We start from the raw sequence: 12,440 nt of genomic DNA, 5'->3' as shown, positions 1-12,440 counted from the left end.
GTCTTACTGTACAATTTGTTCATTGCTATGTACCATTGATATTTTTTGCCATATAATGAAAGTCAATCATATTTGTGAGGTGTTAATTGCAGGATGCCAATCAAGAAAGCAATGATTTACAGGCCAAGTGGATTGCTTCTTATGATTATCCTGGTGTTGTAAGTACATATAATAGACAAAATAACATCTCCAAATAGTTTTTAAAAAATTCAAAGAATTAACATTCTTTGTCATGTTTCATTATTTGACCCAACATATATTCTCCCAATTATTATAATTTATATCAGGAGCGAAAAGCACAGTTCACCATCCAAAGCATTTTTGCTTAATCTAGAGTGAGGCAGCCTACCAAAATAAAAATTTGTCTCTCGAGATGTATTCATTTGAACTGATCTTGAGGATCTTTGCTGTAAAAACATGAACAAAAACATATTTTTTCAGTTATTGGATGTATGACAATTCTGACGCTCAGAAGTTGCCAGAGGCTAATATTTTGCATCATTCAAAATTACCCCCCTGTTGTCAAGTGGGTAGTATATTGGAATCACAGTGTCCATCAAATTGTTTACCATAGTTATCTCTGCATGCTCTCAATTGATGGATCAGTTTTAAATTTTGTGTGTGGCTATGTATAGATAGGGCATACATTATAAGTAACTTTGGTTGCTGACAGATACCAACTTCCTGTTTTGTGTCACTTAGCCATTTTTCACTCTATGGAATGATCAAGAAAATTTTCTTCACAAAAATTGATGGTTTCACTGGATGAATTCATCTCAAATTTGGTTTGTGACTTTATGAAGATTGATTTCAAATTTGGTTCATGACTACTGTGAAAGTACCTTAATTTGTGGATGCAAATTTTGTTTGATTAGGGAAGAAACACAAGTTCGAGGATTCTTGAATGCGAGATTTTGAGGTTTTCAGTATACATATCAATGACAATTTACTTTTCATTGGAAACTAAATTTTGTGGTTTGGCCTACCCACGAAATCCACAAAAATTGGTACCCCACGAACAATAATACTTTCATAGTATATAAAGATGAGGCATATGTTGTAAGTAATCTTGGTTTCTGTCCAATATCAATTAACTTCCTGTACAGATACATGGCTTACCATGGCAAGGTTTTAGTGAAATTGATTATGATACAAACATATCACTGATTTCCAGTGTTATGTCCCTTACCCTAGGTCTACCTCCTTAATACATATGTAGCCACCTCAATTACTTATTTTTTTTTTTGTTGAACTTGAACAATTAAAAACCGTGCTGTAATTACACTAGCTTCATTTATTTGTTTTTGTAGGAAACATACTATTTAACTTTTTTTCAATCTTGTGGTATATCAAAACTAAGTTTGTGTGTGTTTTTGTTCAGATACTAAGAAAAAACTAACTTCATATCATTTTGATAACATTTTTTATCTGACATAAACAAATACTGTTAACCAAAAAAATGTTGCATGTATTTTTAAGTACCATTCTGTGTAAGAATCAGGCAATGAGTGGCATATCATTTTTCTAAATTTGGTGTTTTTTGCCTCAAATATACTAATACATCTAGAAAACAACTGAAAAGCTATATAAATTTATCCTGAAGCATTGGTGATGTAGATATTCTTTTACTGCTTTTATTAGGAAAAAGTTGGGGAAGATGTAGTGTATTTCAACTAAATTTTAGCTATCAGTATCTTAAAAAGGCAAAATTTACAAACACTTTGACAGCTATTTCTTGAGGTTATGAGGTATAAATACTTGGATAATGCAATTAAATCTTTGTGTATTTTTACTTAATGTGCCATTCCTTATACACATTTTGCCTGATTCTTAGTCGGAGAAGTACTTAAAAGTACAATTATTAGTTATGTTTATTGACTGGTTTACTAAATCAGGAATCTTACAGTTATGTTTGGAATTTTTGGTAAGTTAAAATAAGGGAGTTGATTAAATTGGAAGATAATCTCCTACTTTCTGCAAAAAGTTTTTTCTGTCATATTATGGTATCACCCTGTCCTCATCATTGTCCATTAACTTTAGTTTATTTATGAAAACTTTAGTCAAACTTATCCAATCTTTTTGAATTTTTAACACATTGTTCCTAGGGACATGGCAGAGGGCCCTATAGTTTTTTTGAGGTTTTTTGCCCCACCCCTTTTGGAAATAAGGAGCTACAAAGGGGAAAATAGGTGTTATCATTAGACCTGATAGAAAAAAGACTTTTTGCTAATCTGATTTTTATGATTCAGATGCCAATCATTTCCTTTTGAAATTCTGTTTTGAAAATTTTTACTGGGTAGATTTATTATAACTGTTTGAGAGTTAAAGGAGGTACAAAATTGGGATATGCCCATAAAAATTAACTTAATTTTTGGTCTAATTTCAAATTTTTTTTATTGGATTCCTTATGGAAAATCCCTGTGTGAATTTTTCAATCAGGTTTCCGAAATCTCTTACTGTTTTTAGGGTACAAGGGGTCAAAGAGGCCATACCCCAAAAAATCTACTTTTTTTTCTTAATTGGTTTCCTTATAAAAATCCCTGCCTGTGGTTTTCAATAAAAAATTAAGGTATCTCTTACTGCTTTCGAGTTAGAACAGGTCAAAGTGGCCACGCCTCAAAAAATCGAGTTTTATTTTTGGTCCGATTTTGAAAATTTTTAATTGCATTTTAAGTTTCCTGCTATATGTGTGTCCACTCCAGTTTTTGTGTCCATAATGAATTGTAAGTCCCTATGTTTAAGTGTGTCAAAAATAATATTGTATCTACACTTGCCACAACTGTTCAGGGTTCGACCATTGTGGTCATATGCTGTGTTCCACAAAGCTCTTTATTATGATAATAGTAGAATAGATGATGGAAAAACACTTGATGGTCTGTAACTGAACTGAAGAATCCCTTGAAAACTGATCAAAGAGTAAAATCTTGAGGCTTTTAAGGCTTTCAAAACAGCAGATTACTGTACTATGATTTTCCTAATGGAAATATTTGATGATTTTCAGTTTTATTTCTAATTGCAGGGTGAGATCTCTAGTATTGCTACAGTTACTGTGACAATAAATGATGTAAATGATGAAACTCCACAGTTCAAAAACATTCCATATTCAGCGCAGATTCCAGAGGTAAATAACATAATGCTTTTTTGTTAGGTAGATACTCAGGTGTCATTTGTACAGGTTTATTATACCACCACTCATTAGAGTTGGGGGCTATATTGCAATTACCTTGTAGTTGTCCTTTACATTTTGCTGTAACAGATTTCTCAGCTTCTTTTGGAGGGAATATGTAGATATTTGAAATAGTAAATTTTTACTTGTACATTATTTTCCCTTTTCAGTTTCTTCTTGTATCTGCTTTCTGTTTACCATATGAATAAGTAATTTTTTTAGGTAATGCATAATGGAAATTATTGTAACAGATTTCTCAGCTTCCATTGGATGGAATGTTTAGATTTGGTATATTGCCTTTGTATACTCCTTGAAACATTCACGTTTTTCATTTTAGCATTTGTGCATCGTTTAAACGCATGATGCACGCACAATACAAGCATTCATTTATTTTTGTACTTGGATTATTTCCTTGATTCAACTGTTCTTACCTGGTAAGAGATTTTTTTTATAATTTTGGACACTTCATTCATTTATTGCAATCTGATCATTTCTTTGAGTTATAGAAATTTAATTGCCACAGATAAAGTGCCATTTGTTACACATGCTGTTGTGGAAAATCATCTAACAACTGTTATTTTTATATTATTTGCTATTGTTAATTTAAATATTTTCAATTTAATTTTTCTATTTTTTCCTATGTCATTATTTGTTGATTTTATTATTTTTCATCCTTCATCTATCATGTGTTTAAACACACGCTATGAGTGTTCGTCTATCGTGCATTTAAACTCACACTAGGAGTTTTCATTTATCATGTGTTTAAATGCATGCTGGGACTGTTAATTTATTGTTCGTTTAAACACACGATAGGAGCGTTTGTTTAAATGCATAATAGAAGCGTCAGTTTATCATACCTTTTGGTATTGTGCGTGCGGGAAACTTTAACATCTCAAGTAGTGTATGAAGACTTATACTGTCTCTTCTTTCCAGGTTTGATAGAAATATTTGAGTAAGGGTATTCTTAGTATGCCTTAGCATTCAACATCTTGTTTTATCTTTGGTAGCAATGTAATTTTTGTCTGTCTTAAACCTATAAGTAAAGAAATGTATAATTGGTATACTCACAGTTTTAATGAATGATCAATAAATTCTGGTTGAGTTTTTATAGACCTAGCTTGTCATCCTAATGTTGTACTTTGAAGTAATCTGCTAATAATAATTTGACCTCTAGACTGATTTTGTAGGATACACCAGTTGGTACAACAGTATTTAATGGAATACGAGTAATAGATGGAGATATTGGCTTCAATGCTGAAGTTGAATTGAAATGTTATGAAAATACAAATGACGTTCAGGTAAAATCTTCATTGAATTAGATAATCACGACTTGTTCACCTGAAACAGGAGTATTGGTATTTTTCAGCTTGCTTGATGATTCATTTTTTTTTTTCAAGTTTTTATCAAAGCAGTCAACCAAATACCCTTTCCAAACATTCAACCATTCAAATCCTATTTTGATGCTTTAGTTATGTAGCACAAAAAAAAAAATATCTAGATCTGGATTTTGATGGTTTCTAAAGCTGATATTCTTCACTTTTTAATCTTTCTAGATATCAATCATTCTGAGTTTTTATTGGCTAGTATTTTTACTGATGTATTATGGTATACTGTTATTTGTTCATCCACAAGATTTACAATAACTTAAAAAGGGTTTGATGAATTAAAAAAAAGTTTTCTATAATTTTCATCATTGTTTTCCAATTATTTGCAACCAAGTTATTGGACTTTCAACAGATAAAATGGTGATATACATATCATGTTTTATTTGTTTTTTTTTATATTACTTTCAGTTTTGCCTTTATCTATTTTATGTTTGCTTTTCAAAAATGTGTGTTTTTCAGACTGTAGAGGCTTGTGAATATTTTGGGCTGACATCACAACAACAATCTCAAGGAGACTATACTGGGGCCATCTTCCTGAAGAAAGCTCTTGATTATGAGTTGAGGAAGGGATTTACAATGACCATTCAGGCAACTGTGAGTAGGAAATAAAACTACAGTTAACTATAAGGGCTGTTAAATTCACACTCAACTATTTCATGTAATGAAGAGGATGATATATGTATACACACTTACTTAGGCTATTTATGATATTTACTCCTTGTCTGACAAAAAAAAATGAGAGAACTTCTTACATGTGAAACCTGTTTTGTTTTTCAAAAAGGTTACTTTACAACTTTTTGTAGGGAGTTATTGTTCTTTATTCTCCTATAGTTCACTTTAAGGAACTTTTTATATTATTGGTACATGTAAAATTACGATTTGATTTCTATTTACCTTTTTTTCTCATGAATTGATTTGTTAGTCTTAAAGATGTTTTTTATGTTTCTCATTGTGGTCCTAAACATAGGAAGAACATATGAGAAACATAAATTTTTCAAGTGTTTTCAAGACATATGTAAAACATATGTTGCAATTTTTCCTGTGTACATAAGGTTTTCTGTCCCCCACGACGCATCGCAAGGGGATATGGAAATGCTGGGTGTCGGTCTGCGTTTTCTGCTTTTTTTTATGTTATGCTTTTTCCAAATAAGTTTATTTTTGGTATCTGGCCTTATTATGAAGAGTTACAGATTAAGTTCGACTTTGGTTACAATTGAATGATTTTTATGGAAGTTATGGCCCTTGGACTTAGAAAATTTCACTGAATTTACAGTTTTCCACACTTTTTTGTATCACTTTTACCAATCAATTTTATATTTTGTATGTAGTCTTACTATGAGAAATTACTGATTAAGTTTAACTTTGGTTATGGTTGAATGATTTTTACGGAAGTTATGGTCCTTGGACTTAAAAAATTTCAGTGAATTTAAAGTTTTCTGTACTTATTTTTTTCGCGGGGGACATTAGAACACTGTTCTTTTATTTTTATATTATCTACTCTTTTCACGTAGAAAATATTTGAGCCAGTTCTATGTGATCAGAGTGTAAGTTGACTATTCATAGGATAACTTCAAGCATGAAGGCAATGAACCATCATTAGTAGCCAGTGTTAATGTACTACTGGAGGTAGGAGATCAGCAGGACACATTACCTCTATTTACTGAAGTACCAATCACCATATTTGTGGTGGAAAATCTGCCAGTGGTAAGTATAACATGTAAAATAGTTATTATTGTTTTGATATGAGTACTAGTACATAAAGAATTGCAGCCAATTTCTGAAAAAGTCATAAATATAAAATCCTAAGTGTAAGTTTTGATGGCACGACTGCTAACAGGTCAAATACAAGGCTTCAGATATAGCTGTGCTTTATTTTCTGTAAAGATACGTTTTTGCAGGGAATTCTTCTTAGTTTTAAAAAGTTATTATGGTTAAACCTCAAATATTATTACATGCTTCATGCAGTACACTTTAAATATAGATATAGGCTTTTTTCCCTTATTTTCTGTACTTCAAACTTTCATTATCTTCAAGGGCAGATCAGTTCACTCAGTAACAGCAAAAGATGGAGATGAAGGGTCTCCTCGACCAATCAAAATCATTAACAAAGGTATGTATGTAAATATTGACAGTCTGTTGTCATTAACTGTTATCATGACTGAAAACCAGGTTGAGGATACATGCCTGTAATTATACAATACCAGTCAGTGTGAAATTGATAATTAGACATAATAGTAAAAGAATATTTCTTGTGAGTGTGTGACTGTATCACTTATGATTGTTTTACATGGTCATCTATTTTTTTAGGGGATGAAATCTGCTATAGAACCATATAACAGTTAAGGAGTTTCGACCATTGCAGTCTTAAACTGTATATGTTCAGCAATTAGTTCATTTGGTGTTGACAAAATGAAATGTGTTAAACAGCAGATTGATTGTTGGCACTTGATTTACTTATTTTAGTTCAGAAATTAGTTTAGGGATTAGTTCAGAGATTTTTAAAAAGGGGGTTCTAGATAGGTTCCATGCTATCATTTGCTTCCTTTGTTCAAAATTTGCATGATATTAACATAATTTTCTAACAAAATGTGGAGAGTCCAACTCCGGATCTGCCACTGTATCATCCCTAACTTATAGAACCTCTACTTTTGAAGAATGTTGATCTTTATTCATGATGAGTTGTTCTGTGTAAAACACAGTAATTTGCATCATCTGAAGGAAGTAGGAATTCTCTATGACAGTACTATAGTATTATTGCATAAGGTTTTCCATATTGGCTTAGCTATTGGTCCAAGGCTAGCCATATTGGACTGAGGCGTAGCCAAAGTCCAATGTGACTAGCCGAGGAACAATATCTCAGCCAATATGGAAAACCTTATGAAATTGTACTTTTATTGACTAATTAGTCCAATACATCATATTGGCCTAGGCCAATATTGATCTTAACCAGGCCAATATGACGTATTGGATGGCTTAATCTCGTATTGGACTGGTAAAATTCATATTGGCAGGCTAAATCCTGTATTGGGGCACTTTTGTATTTTGTATAGTATTGGCAGTTTTCATCATATTTAGGCTAATATTCGATCATTAGTCAATAAAACACCACATTCAATATCTTACTCAAGTTTGAGTAAAGTGAAATCAACCTCACTTTGGCATTCAAATTATTGATAGTCCTATTCATTGGTAGAATAATATAATACCAAGCCAATGGTTCATCCAAATGAATATATATTCTATCTATTATTCTATCACATTTTTTAATTCACATTATAAACAAAATTTTGCACTGATGTACTCATTCACAGAAAGTAACAATTAAATATTTGAAACATTTTTTTTTAACATTAGTTTTCAGTCATTGAATCTGAATTGTATATATCAACGTCTTAGTTTCAAGATTAAATAAAATAGTGCCTACGAGAGAGAGGTATTGATTAAAATAAATACATTTTTCCGTAAATATTTAGTTCTTTGTATTTTCTGTTATTTCAACAGAGAAAGTTGTAGTCTAAAATGACTGCATCATCTGTGAAATGTAGTTGCACTACAAAATACACATAACAAAAGGTTTAATTTGAACATGTTAGAATTTCTTAATTCATAAGATGTGTTAATTTTGTATTGCTATTAATTCAGCTTACGGTAAGTTTTTACTACTGCTATCATATATTATAAATCAATGGTACACCAGAGTGATACATTCTTTAAAGGTCACATGTACTTTTGAATTGTAACCTCAATTCAGTGTCCCAATTTTTAATTTTGTATTTTTGACTGAGAAAGTAAGTCAGAAAAGCAAAGTCAGAATATATTATTATTGAATATTATACATAGTACATGTGACCTTTAGGCTTGTAATAATGTTTGCTTCATACTCACATATTGATAGTTAGAAGAACTATGGTGAAAGACCCCTATTTTACCATGGTAATGTGGACCTTTTTATCCCTATGATTTATAATACAGTCTGTGGTGGCCCACAATTACCCTGTCATTTCCTGGTGTTGTATCCCAATACTCTCATGTCCTGTCCTTCTCTAAAGTGCAAATTTTTAAGGTGTTTTTTAAAATTGATTCACCCTATAGTTTTTTTTCCCAAAGATCCTTTTATTCTTAATTTATTCCTGTTCTCTAGGGAAACAATACAATAATAGACTTCTTGTGCATTAAATACATGAGCAAAATGTTTTGTGTATTATTTGTCTACACTAACACTAATGTTAGACTACAGTTAGACATTAAAGTCTTTCTGTCAAGACATCTCCTCCAGATAAATACACTAAAGTTAGGCTACAGTTAGACATTGAATATAACTCAAGTCTTTCTGTCAAGACAGCTCCTCCAGATAAATACACTAAAGTTAGGCTACAGTTAGACATTGAATATAACTCAAGTCTTTCTGTCAAGACAGCTCCTCCAGATAAATACACTAAAGTTAGGCTACAGTTAGACATTGAATATAACTCAAGTCTTTCTGTCAAGACAGCTCCTCCAGATAAATACACTAAAGTTAGGCTACAGTTAGACATTGAATATAACTAAAGTCTTTCTGTCAAGACAGCTCCTCCAGATAAATACACTAAAGTTAGGCTACAGTTAGACATTGAATATAACTCAAGTCTTTCTGTCAAGACAGCTCCTCCAGATAAATACACTAAAGTTAGGCTACAGTTAGACATTGAATATAACTCAAGTCTTTCTGTCAAGACAGCTCCTCCAGATAAATACACTAAAGTTAGGCTACAGTTAGACATTGAATATAACTCAAGTCTTTCTGTCAAGACAGCTCCTCCAGATAAGTACACTAAAGTTAGGCTACAGTTAGACATTGAATATAACTCAAGTCTTTCTGTCAAGACAGCTCCTCCAGATAAATACACTAAAGTTAGGCTACAGTTAGACATTGAATATAACTCAAGTCTTTCTGTCAAGACAGCTCCTCCAGATAAGTACACTAAAGTTAGGCTACAGTTAGACATTGAATATAACTCAAGTCTTTCTGTCAAGACAGCTCCTCCAGATAAGTACACTAAAGTTAGGCTACAGTTAGACATTGAATATAACTAAAGCCTTTCTGTCAAGACAGCTCCTCCAGATAAGTACACTAAAGTTAGGCTACAGTTAGACATTGAATATAACTAAAGCCTTTCTGTCAAGACAGCTCCTCCAGATAAGTACACTAAAGTTAGGCTACAGTTAGACATTGAATATAACTCGCGTCTTTCTGTCAAGACAGCTCCTCCAGATAAATACACTAAAGTTAGGCTACAGTTAGACATTAAATATGACTTGAGTCTTTCTGTCAAGACAGCTCCTCCAGACAAATCGCATAAACAATACATTTCAGAGAATTTAATGGTATTACAAAACAAAAACCAATCAATCAATCATATGATTTTATAGCATTAAAGACAATAATCAATCAATGTTAGGATTTAAGGACACCCTATGTATTAACTGATTATGTTGTACTGATACCTTTGAAATCTGTTTTACTGTGGATAGGGACATTTGACCAGAGCAGTCTTATTACAACTGGTTAAACTCTTGTTTTATATCCACTATAGGGTTAAATTATTTCACTGAAAGAGCACATTTCTTTACACTTTGGTTATAGTATTTCCAGGTATTGGGATCTGATTAAAAATTCTCGTTAGGACATAAAACCACAACAAATCAATTAAGTGATTTGCATACTGAGTGAATATGTATTGCTTTAGAAGTTTAATATTATACATACATGTATTAGAAATTGATCAAATAAGTAATATACTAAATTCCCTTTGATATTCTTTGCCAGTTACATGAACCTCTAATCAAATGTAAAGCTTTTGATGAAAAACTATGTAAATTTTGCCTTATATTTACAGAAATATACATTGGCTTATTTTAATGGATGTATAAAATGTATATTGCTGCTATGTATCATAAATTTATATTACAGCATGGTATTGATTAATAAATACATCTATTTTTTTTCAGCATGGTGTGTCTTGCATGTTGTCTCTTGTATATATTTAGAGAATGACAAGTGAAAAAGATATACATTGTATAACTTTGCAAGCCTGTCTTTTTTACAATACAATGCACATGTGTTGCTTTTGTATTGGATCATATTTTGTCCATCTTTGTAGAAGGCTTTTTTTTTGTCTGATTTCACAAATATTTCAATGCACATTTATTTGTTGATAATAAAAGCATATGAATTTAAAATCTTATTTAAATTTTATATAATGTCTAGCATTACCATATACTAGATTTATATCTAAAAACATATATCAGTATCAGACTTTGTACTGAAAAGTTCTAAATTTGCACTATTGATTATTTTAAGTACAGTAATCATGAAAATGTATTTTAGGATATGCATGCATTGTGTATTGTTTGAAGCTGTGATTTAGAATCTTCTGAAAATACTGCAAAATAACGAAAAATTTTAAATATTGTTCTACCTTAATATTTGAAAAATTACAGAAAAAGAGGCAGTGGTTTAGCTCAATTGGTGTACGTCGTTGTGTGCCATTGTCATTAACAATTTTTTAAAACTCTTCTCCTCTGACATTACAAGAGTTATTGTCCTTGAAAGCCAAAAATTAAACCAGGTATGCGATTCAGGCTCCTAGGAGCCTCTTGCTTTCTGTCCCCCCACTTAAAGAAAAGGCATTTTTACAATGCCCAAATGGCCATGTGAGCTATTGCCATCACTCAAAAATGAGGCATTCGTCGTCCTCATTGTTATCCTGAAATTTTTTTTCAAACAATTTATGCGGTTTTTAGCCAACATTTTGATAACCATAATAGAAAGAAAAAAATCAGATTTTATTGATAAAATGATCTTTACAATAAGTCTCCATTAAATCAAAGATGTAGGATGATTCTTTGGTAGAATTATTGCACTTGAAAAGCAAAAAAAAAGAACAAACCAAATCTTTCAGCAGAGTTTTATTTTGACCTAGTAGCCCACAGCTTAAATTTTGGTAGATATAATGCATATTTCTTTACAACCATAGTAAATATTTTAACAGGGCACACAAACTATAAGGGGCCATTGGTGATTGGGCCTTTGCTAATTTCAAATCCTGTGTTACATTAAAGACCAAGTTGTAAACCTACTTCTTGTTAGAGTTGAAATGTAAATAATGTACAGGTGAGCTGTTTTAGCTCCTGGGAGCCTTTATTTCCATATTGAAGTTGATGTATATTTTGATGTTTTGTTTCATCTGAAATTGTAAGTTATTACCTGTATTTCAGACCCAAAGCAGCTTTTTAAAGTAGGGAATGCTACACAAAGTGCAGATAACACATGGACAGCTCCTGTCTTGGTCAATAACCCTATAGATAGAGAGGTCCTTCAAGCCAGATATACATTTGATGTTGAGGTAGGTAGATAGTGAGATCCTTCAAGTCAGATATACATTTGATATTGAGGTAGGTAGATAGTGAGATCCTTCAAGTCAGATATACATTTGATGTTGAGGTAGGTAGATAGAGGATCCCTTCAAGTCAGGTATACATTTGATATTGAGGTAGGTAGATAGAGAATCCTTTCAAGTCAGATATACATTTGATATCGAGGTAGGTAGATAGAGAATCCCTTCAAGCCAGATATACATTTGATATTGAGGTAGGTAGATAGTGAGATCCTTCAAGTCAGATATACATTTGATATTGAGGTAGGTAGATAGAGAGGTCCTTCAAGCCAGATATACATTTGATATTGAGGTAGGTAGATAGTGAGATCCTTCAAGTCAGATATACATTTGATGTTGAGGTAGGTAGATAGAGAATCCCTTCAAGTCAGGTATACATTTGATATTGAGGTAGGTAGATAGAGAATCCTTTCAAGTCAGATATACATTTGATATCGAGGTAGGTAGATAGAG

At 31.8% G+C, this 12,440-nt stretch overlaps 1 protein-coding gene across 1 annotated transcript in view; it reads left to right on the top strand.

Moving 5' to 3' along the window:
* The window catches only part of LOC148618911 (cadherin-87A-like), a 46,814-nt gene that overhangs the window by 8,853 nt on the left and 25,521 nt on the right, over positions 1 to 12,440 (top strand). Inside the window, exons 6-12 of the mRNA XM_088578271.1 lie at positions 93 to 158; positions 3,020 to 3,121; positions 4,354 to 4,464; positions 5,011 to 5,145; positions 6,115 to 6,255; positions 6,586 to 6,661; positions 11,809 to 11,936. Of these exons, the coding sequence (XP_088434397.1) occupies positions 93 to 158; positions 3,020 to 3,121; positions 4,354 to 4,464; positions 5,011 to 5,145; positions 6,115 to 6,255; positions 6,586 to 6,661; positions 11,809 to 11,936 (759 nt within the window). The remainder of the gene's footprint in view (positions 1 to 92; positions 159 to 3,019; positions 3,122 to 4,353; positions 4,465 to 5,010; positions 5,146 to 6,114; positions 6,256 to 6,585; positions 6,662 to 11,808; positions 11,937 to 12,440) is intronic.

The sequence above is a fragment of the Perna viridis genome, chromosome 4 (genome assembly GCF_037379345.1).
Source record: "Perna viridis isolate PV_CMFRI_1.1 ecotype Kerala chromosome 4, ASM3737934v1, whole genome shotgun sequence".
In the NCBI taxonomy this organism is placed as follows: domain Eukaryota; kingdom Metazoa; phylum Mollusca; class Bivalvia; order Mytilida; family Mytilidae; genus Perna; species Perna viridis.
The sequence above is the reverse complement of the archived record's forward strand: the minus strand, read 5'-3'. Positions and strand labels throughout refer to the sequence as shown.